This window comes from Andrographis paniculata, unplaced genomic scaffold, assembly GCF_009805555.1.
Source record: "Andrographis paniculata isolate CXL003 unplaced genomic scaffold, ASM980555v1 Contig46END, whole genome shotgun sequence".
Classification (NCBI taxonomy): domain Eukaryota; kingdom Viridiplantae; phylum Streptophyta; class Magnoliopsida; order Lamiales; family Acanthaceae; genus Andrographis; species Andrographis paniculata.
Genome location: NW_026137580.1, coordinates 2,172,815 through 2,191,576, shown reverse-complemented (window position 1 = coordinate 2,191,576; position 18,762 = coordinate 2,172,815). Strand labels below are relative to the sequence as shown.

Genomic DNA, 18,762 nt, shown 5'->3' with positions numbered 1-18,762 from the left:
TACGAAAAAGAAATTAACATAATGAAATTGTGAGATATAAAGCCCGTCATGTAGCTCAGGGATTCTCACAAAGACCTGGAGTAGATTTTGATGAAGCATACTTTTCAGTTGTTGATGGAATAACATTTAGATACCTTGTGAGCCTAGCAGTGCGAGAGAAGCTCGATATACGTCTTTTAGACGTAGTTACTGCATATTTTTATAGCTCATTGGATACTGATATTTATATGAAAGTTCCCAATGGATTCAATATACCTGAAGCATACAAAATAAACTCAAAGGAATCATATTCCATCAAATTGAAAAAGTCATTGTATGGACTTAAACAATCATGGTGAATGTGATATAACCGTCTCAGCGAATGTTTAATAAAAGGAAGGTTATACTAATGATCCAATATGCCCATGCGTCTTTATAAAGAAAAATATATCAAATTTTGTCATTATTGCAATATATGTTGACGAGCTCAATTTAATTGGAACTCCTGAAGAGATCCAAATTGTAGTTGAATATCTAAAGAGAGAATTTGACATCAAAGATTTTTGAAAGACAAAATATTGTCTGGGATTACAAGTGGATCATGTGAATAATGGAATATTTATCCATCAATCCACATATACCCAAAAGGTATTAAAACAATTTTATATAGATAAATCTCACTCTTTGAGTACACCAATGGTGGTCAGATCCCTTGATCCCAGTAAAGATCCATTTAGGCCAAGAGAAGAAAATGAAGAAATACTTGGCCCCAAGGTACCATATCTCAGTGCTATTGGTGCATTAATGTACCTTGCAAATTGTACCAGGCCAGATATATCTTTTTCAGTAAATTTACTGGCCAGGTTTAGAGCATCCCCCATAAAAGCGTCATTAGAATGGTATCAAGCACATTTTTCGTTACCTTCAGGGGACTCATGACCTCGGTCTATTTTACTCGAGTGAATCTTGAAATGAATTAATTGGTTATGCTGATGTTGGTTATCTGTTTGATCCACACAAAGCAAAATCTCAAACTGGCTATTTATTTACTTGTAGTGGAACCGCAATCTCTTGGAAATCTGCTAAACAGACAATAACAGCTACTTTTTCAAACCATGTTGAGGTTTTAGCAATTCACGAAGCCAGTCGTGAATACGTTTAGCTGAGGTCTATGACTCAGCATATTCAGAAAAATTGTGGCTTGATTACAGATGATATATTACCTCATACAATATTATTCAAAGATAATGCAGTTTGTATAACTCAGTTAAAGGGATGATATATTAAAGGCGATCGGACAAAGCACATATCTCCGAAGTTCTTTCTCACTCACGATCTTAAGAAAAGTGGTGAAATTAATGTGCAACAAATTCGATCGTCTAAAAATTTTGCAGATTTATTTACAAAGGCGCTACCGACTGCAACATTCAACAAATTAGTACAAGGAATTGGAATCCGTCGGATGAAAAACATCAAATGAAGTCCAAAACAGGGGGAGCGTATTAATACAAGAATGTTGTACTTTTTTTCCTTCACTATGATTTTTTTCCACAGAGTTTTTTCATAGTCAGGTTTTAACGAAACACATTCTCTGTACAAAGGCATCCAAGAGGGGAGTGTTATACACATAGCTATTACAAACTCATTATGTAATGGATATGTAGTAGTGGTGTGGATGCCTTTTTGGCAACTTTACTAACCATACATTCATTCCACCTTGTTGACTATAAATATACATATACGAAATGAACAAATAGAAAATCAATTTAGTTAATCTTTCACCCCATTTGGCTTTCGCTCTCTTTTATACTATAATACATTAATATACATAATACACTAATATATACATACATATATCTATATTTACCAATATACATATTAATACTTACCAACATATATATTATATTTATTACATAAGATATTTTCATTTATTTTATTTTAAACTATGTTTAAATGTAATCATACACTGATATCAAAATACTTTAAATTTTATTTAAATTATAATATTTCATTGCACATGCAATTACTTAATATATACAATCAAATGGCAAAAATATCAAAAATTTTTACACACTTCTACTAACTATAAAATACTATTATTTCTTAATCTATTATAAAAATCCAATAACCCCTTTAATTCGAGACGGATGTAATATCTATTTCTCACTTGGATTTTACTATCCAAGGAGAAAGAAAGAAAAAATGTAGAAAAAATATGTGTGTATTTTTTATGTGATAGAAAAAAGAGCAAAAATTATTGTTGTTCCAATTCAATATCATAATTATCAATTTTGGTATAATTAAAATTTTTTTATTAATTTTGATCACACTTAAATGAGGATTTATCAATTTTAATTTCAAGATGGTTGAGTGAGACTAAACACGGCCATGTTGGCTTGAACACGGCCGTGTTGGATGACTCAGAAGGATGTTTAGGCACCCCAAACAACCAATACGGTCGTGTTGGGGTCAATGCGGTCGTGTTGATTGCCCTGCACTGAACATGGCCGTGGGCAATCAACAAAACCGTGTTCATGCCCGTATTCACGGTCATGTTCTAAATACGGTCGTGTCCATACCCGTATTCTGAACACAACTGTTCATGACCCTGTTCTCTCAATACAGCCATGTTGTAGGTTATGTTCACGACTCTGTATGTCAAGATCATGTTTACGACCATGTTTTCAATATAGTCATATTGTAAATCATATTTATTATTATTTTCAATTTTTTGTAATATTATTGGATATATATTTATAATTTAACAAAAATATTTTATATAATTATTTCATAATATAAAAAATAATCAATTTTTAATATTTTAAAAAATAATTACAAAAAAAATTAAAAATAATATAATATTAATATATTTTTTAATATTCATAATTATATGTATTTTCATAATACAATATATTACACAAATGTCGTTACCTTTATATCACACAATACTAATAAGATTATTTTAGTCATTTCTACTTAATTTCTATTATATTCTAATATAATACTAATATTTTTAAAACTTCGTGCAAAAAGAGAACAGATACATAGATATGGGACAAAGAGAGTATATTATTATTTTTATAATTTTTTGTAATTATTTTTAAAATATTAAGATTTGATTATTTTTATATTATGAAATAATTGTAATAAATATTTTTATTAAATTATAAATATATATATATATATCAAATAATTTTAAAGAAGTAAAAATAATAATAAATATGACTTACAATATGACTATTGAAAATATGCCGTGAACATAGCCTAAAATATGGTTGTGTTGAGAATAGGATCGTGAACATAGCCTAAAATATGGTTGTATTGTGATCAGGGTCATCAACATGTGCAGAAATATGACTGTATTTTGAATACAGGCAGGAACACGGTTGTGTTCAGAACATGGTCGTCAACAGTGGTATGAACACGGCCATGTTTAGTGCAGGGTAATCAACACGGCCGTGTTGGCTGTCTGGGACGCCCAGTCACCCTTTTGAGTCATCCAACAAGGCCGGGCTCAAGCCAACACGGCCGTGTTCAGTCTCAATCAATCATTTTAGGACTAAAATTGATAGATTTTTATTTGAGTTGGACCAAAATTGAAAAAAAAACAATAATAAAAATAAAAAATTCAATGGGACTAAAATTAATAATTATGATATTGATTAAAGACAAAAACAATTTTTGCTCTAGAAAAAACTAAAATACTTTGAGACTTGTCTCAGGCAGCTTAGAGCAATCGAAATTATTGGAAGGTAAAAAAGTTTCTAAAGCCTATGTGTCCAAATTTAAATAGAAGTTTTGTTTTAATATCTTGAAATATTGTACAATAACTAAAAATAAAATCTGAAATTAAAGGTGAAGATAAGGATTTGAGTGAGAGAGAGAAGATGAGAGAGTGAGAGAAAATAAGAGAGAGAGAAAGGAAGAAAGAGGCCTGAGAGGCTCTTCCTTCACCTGTGCTTTCATATTTTAATATCAAAGCCTTTGTGTAATTAATTTTTGGGGTAGGATAAAAAAACAAAGTCATCGATAAAACACTAATTGTTGTTGTGTGTTTGTTTGTTTGGGGGATTGGATTAGATTTCCACTGTTCATTCCATTTTTTCTTCCAAAAAAAAATCAAATTAAATATCTATTTTTTATTTTTTATATTATACTAAAAATCAATTTTACATTCAAAATATCGTATCAACACCTATTTATGTCACATCATACGACTATTCAAATTCAAAACTTTTACTATTCAAATCCCAATTCAAAATCCAAACCCCCAAACAAACACAAATTTTTTACTTTTTTGTCTCTATAAATATCTTATTGTATTACATATTTTATACTTTTTGATACAAAAAGCTTGAATGGTAATAAAAAAAGAACTTTATTAAAAAACTATTATTTTTGTTTTAAGAGCACAGGCAATAAAGAAGCTCAAATATGAGCATTTTTATTCTTTTTCATTTTTATCATCACCTTTTTTTTTCCGTCAAATCAATAAAAATATTATTCTCTAATTTATTGTTGATAGAGAAAATTTTTAGCAAAATAAAAATATTTTGTGGAATAAAATATAATACTCCATAAAGAAGTGAATTACTTATAGTATCTATATTATATTAGATAAATAATAATGTAAAAAATATGTGAAAAAATAATACAATAATAAAATTATGACAAATTACTTGATGATGTGATCTATTAATACTAGGATGTCGAAAGCTATCTAGTATAATTAAAAAATTATAGAAAAAAAAATAGATATCATTAATTAATTTTAAAAAAATTGATCACTACTGTATAGATATACCTCTGAATAATGTAATATAACAATCTTTTTAATAAATTTTAGCAAGACAAAAGTTGAAAAAATGATTATTACTAAATAGAATACTATAATGTGATATAACAAACATTCACTAAATCTCAACAAAATAAAAATAAAAGTTGACGAAATTGATCACTACTACATAGGTACACAAATAAAATAATGTGATATATTATACTCAATAAATTTCAACAAAACAAAAACTCGATGAGATTGATCACTACAATGCTTAGATTGATACTACAATGATATAAGTTAAATTGATATGATCTAATAATACAATTGTATCAAATATATTATACTCCCTCCGTCCCAATACAATAGTCTTGTTTATTATTTTTTTTCGTCCCAAAACAATAGTCTCATTTCCATAAATACTCATATCACTATAAAATTATCCCTATTTTTTCATTATTATTACACAAATGTCTCTACTTTTTACACTAATGCACTTACAAGGGCAATAAAGTCTTTTACTCATACTTTTTACCGATTATCAATATAATATCAATATTTCTTAAATCTCACGCCCAATCCAAATAAGACTATAATTTTGGGACACAGAGAGTATATAATATAGTAATATAAAATTTATATAGTGTAATATTTTCCCTATAAATAGTGTTGCAACAATCAATCATTCAAAACATTATTTACTTTTCTAAGTTTTTTTTTTTCTCCTTCTATGTTTTATCCTTAAGTTTCAACAATAGAGCCAAATTATCCAAAATCTTCAAATTTACAAGAATCTTTTTGGTTTTAAAGTTTTACGAATATATTTGAAAATTAAAAATGTTCACAAAACTCTTTCAACCCTAATATTTATAAGAAAATTTCAAACTCTGTGTCGGGTATTAATTACCATATATTAATATCTTAAATCATTAACTGATTATTTGTTTATGGCTCAATTTGTTGATTGTTATTTTGACGAGACGTATTTTCGAATATTAGGGGAAAAAACTGATCAATTGAAAAAAAAATTACATGAAAAATACATTTCAATTTTCTTGATCCTCGTAATAGCCAAAGTGAATTAAAAATGTAAGGAATTGTACATTTTTAGCGAATAGCAAAATCAATTATCTAATTTTTTGTGACGTCAGTAGGGTCACCAGATCATATATAACTGAAAAAAATGCACCGGCTAAAATTATTGTCCCCAAAAGACAAATGTAAAGTGCTAATGAATCGAATGAACGTCTGAAATGTGGAAGACCTTTAGGTTCCAAAAATAAAAATAATCGAAAGAAAATAGGAAAAAATGAAAGGATTGAGGAATTGAATATTAATCAAAATCTTCGTAAAACAAATGGTAACATGGATCAAATTTCTGAAGAAGTTGATCCAAATATAATTTCTCCTGAAGAGGATGATGTTATTGAAATCAATAAATTATGTTACTATGGAAAGCATTGGAACTCAAATGACATAATTATATAATGCTTTTACATATAATGTAACACTTGATTTAATGAAAAATGACGAGAATCTTGAACCAAGATCATTTTTTTGAAAAAAATGACCAAAATAAAAAGATGTGATCCAGTCTGAATTGAATTTACTAGCAAACCAAAAAGTTTTCGGGTCTATTGTACAAATATTAGAAGGTGTTAAGTCTATTGGCTATAAATGAATATTTATTTAAAAACAAAATGAGAACAATGAAATTTTCAAATATAAAGTAAGGCTTGCTGCCCAAGATTTTTCAAAACTACCCGAAATTAATTTTGATGAAACTTATTCTCTAGTAACGGATGAAATGACATTTGATATCTTGTTAGTTTGACAGTTCATGAAGATTTGGATATGCGCCTGATGGATGTCGTAACTGTTTACTGAGATCTACATGAAAATTCCTAAAAGATTCAATATGTCTGGAGCATACAAATCAAAGCATGATGTTATTATATTAAATTACAAAAATTTTTATATGGCTCAAGCAATATGGTTGCATGTATTATAATTGTCTCAATGAATCATTAATGAAAATGAGATATGTTAATAATTTTGTTTGCCCGTATGTTTTTAAAAAAAAATTAAAAGAAAAATTGTTATAATAGTTATTTATGTGGACGAATTGAATTTAATTGAAACCCTGAAAAGGTCTAAAAAGCTATTGAATATTTGAAAAATAAATTTGAAATCAAAGATTTTGGGAAAATGAAATTATGCTTTAGTCTACAATTTGAATATTTGAAAAATAAAATTTTGATCCATCAATCTACATATACTCAGAGGGTATTAAAATGATTTGTAATGGATAAATTATATTCATTAAGTACTCTTATAGTCATTAGAACTTTCGATACTCGTAAGGATTACTTTAGACCGAAAAAAAGACGGTGATTAAACACTTGGTCCTGAAATACCTTATTTAAATACTATTGACGCACTAATATATTTGACTAATAGTGTAAGACCATACATAGCATTTGTTGTAAATTTACGAGCAAGATTTAGTGCAATACCAACACAACGATATTGAAAATGCATTAAACATATTTTTTGTTATCTTCAAGAAACGATTGATCTCGATTTATTATATTAAAAGAATTCTCGACATGAATTTATTGGATATGCATATGTTGGGTATCTTTCTAACCCACATACAGTCAGTTTTGCGGTGGTACTATAGTATCATGGAGATCCACTAAATAAATATTAACTGCAACTTCTTTAAATCATATTAAAATAATAGAAATTCACGAGATTGGTCAAGTTATAAGAATAACTTGTTGAGATCAATGACTCACCACATTTTAAATAATTGTGTTTTGAGAGATGAGAATAATAATCCTCCAACTATTTATACAAAGATAATGAAATTTGTATAAGTCAGTTGAAAGGATGATATATCAAGAGTGATCGAACAAAATATATTTTACCATAATTTTTTTTTACTCATGATGTTAAAAAAAATGGTGAAATAAATGTGTTGCAGATTCGATCTAATTATAATTTACCAGATTATTAACCAATGTTTTACCAACTAAAACGCTCGAGAAAGTGATAAAGAACATTGGGATGCGTCGCTTGTGAGATTTCAAGTGATGTCCACATCAGTGGAAATATTTTTAATGCATAAATTGCGTATCCTACTGAATTTTTTTTCTTGTAAGATTTTAACGAAGTGTATTCATTGTTATTAAATAACACAAGGGAGAGTGTTATGACACTTAACATAATGATATGTGTCATTTAGTTATGTTGAAAAATCATCAAATTTGATGACTAATTATGTTGTCAAATTGGCTATAAATTGCCGTACATTTACATAAGGCTGCGGATCCTTTGTTGATTCAGCCAAGTCAGCATTGTGTTATTTGACCGGGTCAGCATATGTTATATGGGTGACCAATATATATTCTCAGCATATGTCTTATTATAAGATGATATGTGTTATATTATAAATATGTTGAAATATGTATAAATATATACCGGTCACCCCTACAACATATTTTGATTTGGTCAAATCAGCACAATATCCTTTATGTAAGAAAAGGATGACCATTCTCTCTTTCAATTTACACTCATATTTTTCTCTCTTTCGGGTGTGTTTCCTTGTGGGATTTGACTTTTGATTTTATTATTTCAATTTTATTTTTTTAAAATAATATCAAATCAAACAATTGTTTTTTATTTATTATATTACACTAAAATTAAATTTTTTACATTCAAAATATTATATCGATACATACTTATATCACATCAAACAACTATTTCAATTCAAATTTTTACTATTTAAAATCAAAACTCTAAATCAAAATTCCACAAATATATTTTATTTTATTTTTGTAAGTAATAATGACATATTTATAAAATAAATATAATATTAAATTGTATCTGTTTATTTTACTTTGGGTAAATAATAATGATATATTTATAATTAGTATGTAAGAATTATCTTTTATATAAATAAAAAGTACAAGTTATGGACAAAAAATAAAATAAAATAAGCATACATTCGATGATATCCAACTTGAATATATATATATATATATATTTTGAGCCTAATTAAATGTAATTATTTTTATTAAAAATTCAACATTTACCTTTCACAAATATTTCTAATTTATCATTACATTATTATTTTTATACTAAAAAGTAACGGTAAAATTATTTTTTATACTATTTTTAACTATCCATTATCGCTAAAATATTATTCTCTCTATCCGTCTCTAAAAGATATATTTACCTCTTACGTCATTATACTTTACATTAAAAATATTCTTATATTTATATAATTATTTTTATAAATGTCATTATATTAATATTATAAGACACTACTAGAAATATTTTTTATCGTTTCTTTTATTTGTACTAAATTTTGATATAATAATTAATATTCAAATATCAACTCCAAAAAATAAATGTGGCATTTAGAGCCGGACAGATGGAGTATTATTTCTTAAATTTTTCACAAAAAAATAAATGTACACTTATTAGAATGACAGATGGAATATAATTTTCAAAATACTCCTTCATTATATTACAATAAACTAATATAATAATATTTCTTACTGCATTAACTCACTATTTTTTATATTCAATAATATTCTCTTTATCCGTCAAAATTATGGAATTATTCATTCTTAAATTTATATACAATTTATTTATAGTAACAATTTTATTCATTCATAAGTTTATTATTCTTTTTAACAAATAAAAATTAATTTGCCATTATTTTTTTACTTAGTTAACAACTTTTTTTCATTATTTTAATAAATTTTTTATAATATTTTTTTTTCTTTTTACTTTTTACATACCCTATTTTCATATTAAAATGTTACTATTATTGTTTAATTTTTTTTGCATTCAACCAAATCTATATTATTTTACCATACGAGAGAGTATATATTATTAAAATTTATGTCCAATTTAAATGAATAGAAATTTAGTAAATTAAAAAAATAATAATAATATACTCCAGATCATTCAATATGTATATATGTTTTTTAATTGTTATAAAAAAAATATTCTTAGCCTAAATATTCAAAGACACAATTGAGTAGGAAAAGATTATTACATATAATACAAATTAAAATAAAATAAAATATAATTAACTATAAATTCTATTACAGAAAAACTTAGATTACAAATAATTTTTAAAAAAAATACTTATATTAAATGAAAATAAACACCGCCTTCCATGTTCTGGAATTTCAATTTAAATATATAAATAAATTATCCCAATCGTTCCATTCTCCGAGTTTTCTTCTCGTTCCAGCAGCTTCTATTGAGCTCCTCTCTAGAACCCTAAACCCTATAGTGAGATCGGTGGAAGATAATTCTCTTTTACTGCACCACTTCTAATGGCGACTTCTGTCCTTCTCAGATCCATCCGGCGCCGTGGCTTTTGTTCCGAGCCGATTTCTGGTCTCCAAGCCGTACGTCTTTTTTCCGACAGTTCTGTTCGAATCGGTGCATTTCGTTGTTCATTTTGACCGTTGTGGTGTTTTTATCTTAAATAATTGTCTGGGTGCTGGCCTGGTTCAGTTTCTAGTTTTGCTAATTGCTCCTGATTTTGCCATGCCGCGTAGGCTTTTGATTTTGATTTTGTTTCAAACAAGTTTTAATGAAGGAAAGTGGTAAGATATTGACAATTTAGCTAGCGGAAAAGCTTCTTCTGCTTTGGTTCTATAGATTAGTTCGGGTACAATAATCGCAAATTTCATTGCCAAATGCCAATTTTATAGAATTTGTAAAATCCCATTTCTTGTCTTGTACTGGGGAGAATTTTGTTTGCACTTTTCATCTAGTTCTTGCGATGAAGGATTATAAACATTTCTAGCTGCAATTCATTTAATGTTAAGCATCTAATTTTGTGTGCTGATTCAGTTGACCGGACACACAAAGCCAGCATGGGCACTGGGTAACAGATGGGCAGGACTTTCTAGGGCATTCAGGTATATTTGCAGCAATTTTAATCAAATTTGTGAACGCTCATTTAAGGTCTTGTTTAGTGTTAAGAACTAGATTTATTAAATTATTATCAAAGCTAATCATATGTTTAGAATACATAAGACCAACAACACACAGTTAATAAAGAGCAGGTACTGAATAGTTGTTAAATAATTTTAATTGTACACTCATTACGTTAATTGTGTGTTTGTTTGGAGGTTTGGATTTTGGATTTTGGATTTGAGTTTTGAATAATAAAATTTTGAATTAGAATAGTTGTTTGATGTGATATAAATAAAAGTTAGATTAATGTGTTGAATGTAAAGTAATTAAAGTTACGTTAATGTGATTTTATGTTTTTCATGGGAAATTTTTGAAGAAATAGTAGAAATCCTCTAAAATCTTCCCAACAAACCCTAGTAGATACTCATTTAGGACATCAATCCCAATTCCCAACAGAGAAGTGTGTCTTTGTTCCATTGTCCTCACTTAAATGGATCATGTTTGAGCATGGTAAACCATTCCTTTCTGAAGCATGCTAAATTGTTGCCCTAAATAACTGCCTATAGAAGTTTAACCCAGTCTTCTCTTGAAGCAGTACAAAACCAGCTGGAAATGATGTTATTGGTATCGATTTGGGTACGACTAACTCTTGTGTTGCTGTGATGGAGGGAAAGGTAGAATATCTTTTGATGCTGAAGATATCCAGCTATATGTTTTTACAAGATTTGATTTGCTCACTTGAAGAAAGTTTTCATTCAGAATCCGAAAGTGATTGAAAATTCGGAGGGTGCAAGGACCACTCCTTCTGTTGTTGCCTTTAACCAAAAAGGAGAACTTTTGGTCGGCACTCCAGCTAAGCGACAAGCCGTCACGAACCCAACTAACACTCTCTTTGGAACCAAGCGATTGATTGGTAGACGGTTTGATGATCCCCAGACACAGAAGGAAATGAAAATGGTTCCATTTAAGATTGTAAGGGCTCCCAATGGAGATGCTTGGGTTGAAGCAAATGGGCAACAGTACTCCCCGAGCCAAATTGGAGCTTTTGTTCTGACAAAAATGAAAGAAACTGCTGAGGCCTACCTTGGCAAGTCTGTAAGCAATGCTGTGGTTACAGTTCCAGCTTATTTTAATGATGCTCAGCGCCAAGCTACTAAGGATGCTGGAAGAATTGCTGGCCTTGATGTGCAGAGAATTATCAATGAACCGACTGCTGCAGCTCTTTCCTATGGAATGAACAACAAAGAAGGCCTTGTTGCTGTTTTTGATCTTGGGGGTGGAACTTTTGATATATCCATACTTGAGATATCAAATGGGGTCTTTGAGGTATGCGAAAGTTTTGATGATTTGGCATTGCTTGCTCCTCTTGCTGACTGACTTCATTTACATTAATTAACAGGTGAAAGCCACCAATGGTGACACATTTTTGGGAGGAGAGGACTTTGATAATGCTTTGTTGGAATTTTTGGTTGATGAATTTAAGAGAACCGAGGGAATTGATCTGTCAAAGGACAGGCTTGCTTTGCAGAGGCTCCGAGAAGCTGCTGAGAAAGCAAAGATCGAGCTTTCATCCACATCTCAAACTGAAATTAACTTGCCATTTATTACTGCTGATTCATCCGGGGCAAAACATTTGAACATAACCCTTACTAGATCCAAATTTGAGGCTTTGGTGAACCATTTAATTGAAAGGACTCGGGCCCCTTGCAAGAGTTGTTTAAAGGATGCTGGAATATCGACCAAGGAGGTTCATGAGGTTCTCCTTGTTGGAGGGATGACCCGTGTTCCCAAGGTTCAGGAAGTGGTTTCAGAGATTTTTGGCAAGCCCCCTAGCAAAGGGGTGAATCCGGATGAGGCTGTTGCCATGGGAGCTGCCCTTCAGGGAGGTATTCTCCGTGGTGATGTCAAAGAGTTGCTCCTTCTTGATGTCACTCCTCTCTCGCTGGGTATTGAGACATTGGGTGGTATCTTTACAAGATTGATAAATAGAAATACCACTATTCCTACCAAGAAAAGCCAGGTAAGCATTCAAAGTGTTTCTTGTCTGTTATTCTTAAAATTTTTGTCCATGTGTGTGTTCAGCAACTAGTTAAATGAAATTTTCGGCTTGGATTTGTTTATTAATGAATTGATGTCTTATTTTTGAGCCCTCAATTAGTAGATTAAATCAAGCCTTACCATGGTTAAGGCCTAAGCCTTTTGTACTGATAGCATTTATATGTTTTATGGTCTTCAGGTATTTTCGAGGCCTAAGCCTTTTGTACTGATAGCATTTATATGTTTTATGGTCTTCAGGTATTTTCGACAGCTGCAGACAACCAGACTCAAGTGGGCATTAAAGTATTGCAAGGAGAACGTGAAATGGCTTCAGACAACAAGCTGCTCGGCGAGTTTGAGCTGATGGGTATCCCCCCAGCGCCGAGGGGCATGCCCCAGATAGAGGTGACATTTGACATAGATGCAAATGGCATTGTTACAGTGTCTGCCAAGGACAAAACAACAGGTAAAGAACAGCAGATCACGATTCGATCATCCGGCGGTCTATCTGAGAACGAGATTGAAAAGATGGTGAAGGAAGCTGAGATCCATGCCCAGAAAGACCAAGAGAGGAAAGCTCTGATTGATGTCAGAAACAATGCAGACACCACCATCTACAGCATTGAGAAGAGCTTGAATGAGTACAGAGACAAGATTCCGAAAGAGGTGGCGTCAGAAATCGAGACGGCTATTTCAGATTTGAGAAACGCAATGACCACTGAGAACATCGATGATATCAAGGCCAAACTTGATGCAGCAAATAAAGCTGTGTCCAAGATCGGAGAGCACATGTCTGGTGGCGGTGGTTCTAGCGGTGACTCTCAAGGTGGTAATCAGACGCCGGAGGCAGATTTCGAAGATGTAAAGAAGTAGAGATATAGATAATCAAATCAAACAAGTGGAGAGGAAGGAGGTATTTTGTATCATGTATATCTTCTTTCTTTCTTTCTTTCTTTCTTTCTACACTCAAAGAGTTTGGACATCATATGATAATAGAAGAGGAACCAACCAACCAACCAACCAACAAAGCCAGTAGCAGCATTTGATTGATACATTCATCCTAACAGCCTTGCTTATTTAGTGGTAGTATTCATTGTTTGTTTGTTTATTGCCTTGCTGTGATGCACGTGTGTGTGTGCCCATTCTGACATGAATTTGCTCTGTGAAAGAAGCAACAACAAACCTTGGACTTGTAAAGTCCAAAAACAATAAAAAAATAAATAGACCATATATGGCACGCTTCCAACACATAAATCAATTTCAATGGCTTCTTCCATTTCCAGTAGAAGAATACGGGTGGATGGATGATTTGGTTTTTTTTCATTTAGAAAATCACCCCAACACAATATACAAAACATACACATGTGTATACTTATCATAGTAGCTCTATGTACACAGAGAGAGAGAGAGAGACAGACCACTTAAATACTATCTATCTATCTATCTATCTATATCTAAATCTAAATGCATCATCATCATTTATCTCATCCCTCCCTCCTATCCGAGTCTGCTTCCAGACAGACAGACCTAACAACTAACTAACCAACTTTGAGTATTTGTATTTGAGCTTAGTTTAATTGCTACATTGTCAATAGAGCGACTCTGCTTTGCTTTGTTGCTGCTGATTCTTCCTTCCTGCCTGCCTGCCTGCACACTTCACTCAAACTCAGTCAAATCATTCACCCAAAATAATAACATAAAAAGATCCATCATTCATTTTTCATATACTCCTACTTACTACTTGCTAGTATAATAAAAACACATACATCCCAACATAAATGCATCTATTTACCTTAATCTGCAAAAGTCACAGTGAATGAAATCAAACAGCCGCCAACCCAACAGCAACAGCAACAGCATCAGAGAACCATTCGCTCCTCTCGTATGCATCCCTAAATGTGTCATGAATGTGCATCATCCGCATCCGAATCACTTCCTGACGAACTCCCTGAATCCGAATCTGTCAAAAATGCCATTCCCCTTTAAGAGTGAGTATTACTGCCCGCTAATGAATTATTAATTAATGACGACTTTGAATAGTGCTAATACCGCTTGAAGAAGAAGAGTCGCTACTTGAGCTGCCCGAACTACTCAAGCTACTACTAGCACCATCGCCATCAGCACCGGCATCTCCACCTCCACCTCCACCTTTATCGTTGCCCCCATTATGAACCTGATCTTCTTCACCACCACCACCACCACCACCGCCGCCGCCACGACCACCACCACCTCCTTCTTCTTCTCCTCCATCTCCTCCTCCTCCTCCTCCTCCTCCAAAGCTAGCAGCAGCCCCACCTTCATCCCTCTCAATCTCCACAGGGGGGAATGTAGCTGCCGGCATGTCATCCTCTATGTCCACATCTTCGTCCTCATTGTCCTTCAACCTCTTCACCAACTCATCCTTCTTCTCACTCAATCCCTGGAACCATTTCAAAATGTTAGCACCTCAGAAATTAAGAGTACACATAAAAGCACATCACATAATTAATATAATTACCGTATCAGCCTCATGATTCGGGGTTAGAGGAGCAGCAACATTGTTGTTCATCAGCGCTTGCCGTTTACTCTTGCTCACAAACTTTTTCCAGTTTGTCACAAACCGATCAAGCTCCCACAATGTCTCAGTGTCAAGGGCCTCAATGTCAAGCTCTATTTCGTCGCCGTCCTGGGCCAAATGCTCATTCCTCTTCCTAATAATCTGAATCAACTGAGGCATCTTCTCCTGAGGCAGACTCTGCAACCCAATCCCAAGTTTCTGCTTCTCCTCCATAGTCATCCCCCTCTTGTTTGGGTCCTTCGCCCTCGGCTTCGGCTGCTTCACTGTCCCTCCTCCTCCTCCTCCTCCTCCTCCTCCCCTCCCACCTTTTTGTTCCTTCACCAAAGGAACTTGCTCTTGCTCTTGCTCATGTTCTTGCTCTTGAACTAGCTCATGGTTTACTGCCAGAGGATGGCTCTGGTTCGGAGTGGATGCACTTGAATGTGCTTGTGTAGGCATATGCATCTTTTCTTGCTTTCTCAGTACTGGGCTTCCTCTTTGACTTCCCTTCTTTCCTAGATTTGGGGAAGCAGAAATCCGGCCGTGATTATTAATATTGTTGATGTTGTTGTTCCATGAGCTCCCTTGCAATTCATCATTAGCCCCAAATGGGATTTCATCAATAACCCTAGATTCTTGAAACTCCCTCTTTTCCCTAACATAGCCATCGATCTTCTCCTGAATTGGCTTGAACAATTCCTCGAACCTCACCAGCATCTGCTCAGCCATTCCATGGACGGGATCGGTTTTCGGATTGTACAGCAGGGCATTGTTGAATGTCAATCTGACGTCAGCTGCGAACTCAGATGGTGTGGGATACAGATTTTTGGACAGATTTGATTTCACCGTTCCCAAATCCATTGGATGCTTCACAATGTGGTGGTAATCGTGGAGACCTAAAGTTACAGCATCTACAGGCGTTTTGAAAACGTACCCGTACTTGTGCTTAATCAATTTTGCTACAATCTGGCGGCATTCCTTTAACGAAGCTTCAAAATCTGTGCACTCGGCGTTACCATTGTCAGGGCCTTTGGTTGGTTTGTTTGGGATTGCCGATCCGAAGGCTGCGATTGGCCTTTTCTCGATAGCAGTTTTCTTCGACTTCGAGTGCGGCCTAGGGTTTCCGGAATTGCTCAATTGACCGGATTCGATTCGGCTCTGCAAATCGCGGATCTGTTCAAGCTCCGCCCTCCATCGCTTTCGGAGCTCGAGGATCTCCGATTTCGAAAAGGAGGCGACGTTGAAGGTCACGTAACCTCCGTAATTGGAAGCGTCGCGGCAGGTGGACGCCTGGTTGAAGGAATAAGCATCGTCGGAGGCGGTCTGCGTCACGGCGGGGGAATCAAGGTTGTACCGGGGAGCGACGCCGTTGCCGGCGGTGTGGTGGTGGAGCTGCTTCTGCCTTTTCTTGAGAATTGGGTTAGGGTTAGGGTTTGGATTCAGGTACGGGGTGGAGTACGGAATCTTTCCCATGTGGGGTTTGATGGATGATTTGGGCGAGAAATGAGATGGCCGAGGGGTGCTTTTTAAAGGCGATTAGATCTACCCGGAAATACTTTGGGCAGGATCTGGACCGTCAGATCGCGTAAGTGCCGCCATCCAATGGTTCATACGGATTTGTTTGCTGGCAGAGGGGTTGACCGGGGCATCTGTCATCGACGACAAAGATTAAAGCTTCCAAACACGTGGCGGCATGATGACCGTCGGATGAAGTTGTGGAAATGCCGGACGGGATGTTGGGCCCGTGTTTCTTATATTTACATATTTGTGCTTTTAGGGTTTGGAGTGAATTTTTAAGAATTGGGGGGCATGTTATTAATATGTATAGCGAATTATGGGCTTGGGGTCGGTGGCGGATAAGGGGGTTAAAATTGAACACTATTCCAAAACACAAATCCGTTCCACCGGAAATATTTTATGTTTGAATTTGGGTGTTTTTATTATTAAAAAATTAAATAAATGTTAAAACAAAATTAAAAAAAAAACATAAATTGAATTAGTTCGGATTTCTGACCAGATAATCTAAAAAATAAAATAAAATAATCTAATAACCAAAAACTCTAACTTGATTTTGATATAATTAATAAAAAATTACCTGCTTTAAAATAACAATTAATGAATTTTTTTTTACTTGATTTTAAGTAGCAATTAATAATTTTTGTTACTTGTGGTGTGTTTCATAATTAGCTGATAGTTGATAGCTATTAGCTGATTTGATTAGCTGTTAGCTGATTTAATTAGCGGATTCGATTAGCTATTTCTATTAAAATGTTTGGTAAAATAGCGGTTTGATATTAGTTGTTTATACGTATAATGACAATTAAGGACATTTTATATTTTATTTTCAAAATATTTAGTTGAATTTTTTTCAGTGGGTAGACTTTTTTTATAATTTTATTATTAATTTTAAAAATTAGAAAAAATTTAATAAGATATTTATTTTTATTATTTTAAAAATATTTTGTAAAAAATTAATACAAATTTATTGAAAAATATATATATATTTTAATTAGAAATAGTATAAATATAAAAGAGCAAAAATTATTAACATATGTATTTTTATCAGATTAATTTTTAATAAATATATATTTATATTAAATTTATAATTTTAAATAAATATATTCATTTTTTAATAAAAATATTATATGATAAAAAATTGTTATATAATTATTTCAATAATATTAATATTTTTATATTATCTTTATTCTAAAAAAATTTAAAAAAATTATAAATAAAATAATTATTTTAAATTTATAAATATAAATTTATAAGTTATTAGAAGAAAATATATCTAAATAATTAATAAATAGTGTAATAAAAAAAATATGTGAATATATGTGAAAGAATTAATTAATTTTAAGGGCAATTAAGGAATAAGAAAAATTAAAATAAAAAAGCTAATAACAAATTTTGATATATACAGCTTTTTCAAAATTAGCAGCTGATTTACTGGTTAAACAACTAAAAACTCTTGAATAAGTTAAAAATTCTTGAAAAAATTGTTTACTAAACACCCTCGTAATTTCAAAGTAGAGATGTATTTTTATTGATTTTTTATTTTTTAGGAGTCCATGAATTTTTATACATTTATGTAATTCATAGATTTAGGGTACAAATTAACTTATTCTGTTTATTCATTTGTATAACTTTTTATCATTTTGACTATATTATTTATTAATTTTTATAAATTTCATAAATTTAATAAGATTGTAGCTTAATGTTTTATTATTTATATTATTTTTGGAAAAAAGTAAATATATATCTAAATAAAATTAAAATAAATTTTTTTTAAAAAAAAATGAAATTTAAAAATTAGAAAAAAGAAACGAAAACTTTAAAAATAAATAAATCTAAATAAGTGGTTTAAACCTGACTAATCATTTTTAAATCGTAACCAGAATTGAAACCGACAAATACAAATTGAAATTGTGACTTAGAAGACGTTGTATCCGAAAATTTTAATATTTTAATTTCACAATAG

At 31.8% G+C, this 18,762-nt stretch overlaps 2 protein-coding genes across 5 annotated transcripts; one reads left to right on the top strand and one right to left on the bottom strand.

Annotated features, from left to right (window-relative positions):
- Nucleotides 1–10,005: 10,005 nt before the first annotated feature.
- Nucleotides 10,006–13,851, top strand: LOC127252385 (heat shock 70 kDa protein, mitochondrial-like). Of its 2 annotated transcripts, none has more exons than XM_051276539.1 (6): nt 10,006–10,191; nt 10,643–10,710; nt 11,304–11,382; nt 11,468–12,034; nt 12,108–12,728; nt 13,004–13,851. In XM_051276539.1, exons 1-6 carry the CDS (start codon nt 10,117–10,119, stop codon nt 13,616–13,618), a joined length of 2,025 nt encoding a protein of 674 aa, XP_051132496.1. In that variant the 5' UTR covers nt 10,006–10,116; the 3' UTR covers nt 13,619–13,851. The 2 variants fall into 2 exon arrangements, with proteins under 2 accessions (XP_051132496.1, XP_051132495.1); XM_051276538.1 differs by having other exon boundaries at nt 11,301–11,382.
- A 144-nt stretch (nt 13,852–13,995) lies between these two features.
- LOC127252386 (transcription factor GTE7-like) lies at nt 13,996–16,796 on the bottom strand. Of its 3 annotated transcripts, none has more exons than XR_007839072.1 (4): nt 15,243–16,796; nt 14,795–15,164; nt 14,538–14,705; nt 13,996–14,399 (listed from the first exon to the last, which is right to left on the bottom strand). XR_007839072.1 is itself a non-coding variant. In XM_051276541.1 (3 exons), the coding sequence occupies exons 1-3, from the start codon at nt 16,752–16,754 to the stop codon at nt 14,647–14,649; spliced, it is 1,941 nt and encodes a 646-aa protein (XP_051132498.1). In that variant the 5' UTR covers nt 16,755–16,796; the 3' UTR covers nt 13,996–14,646. The 3 variants fall into 3 exon arrangements, 1 of the variants encoding a protein (XP_051132498.1); XR_007839073.1 differs by having other exon boundaries at nt 13,996–14,392; XM_051276541.1 differs by having other exon boundaries at nt 13,996–14,705.
- Between the last annotated feature and the right edge of the window lie 1,966 nt (nt 16,797–18,762).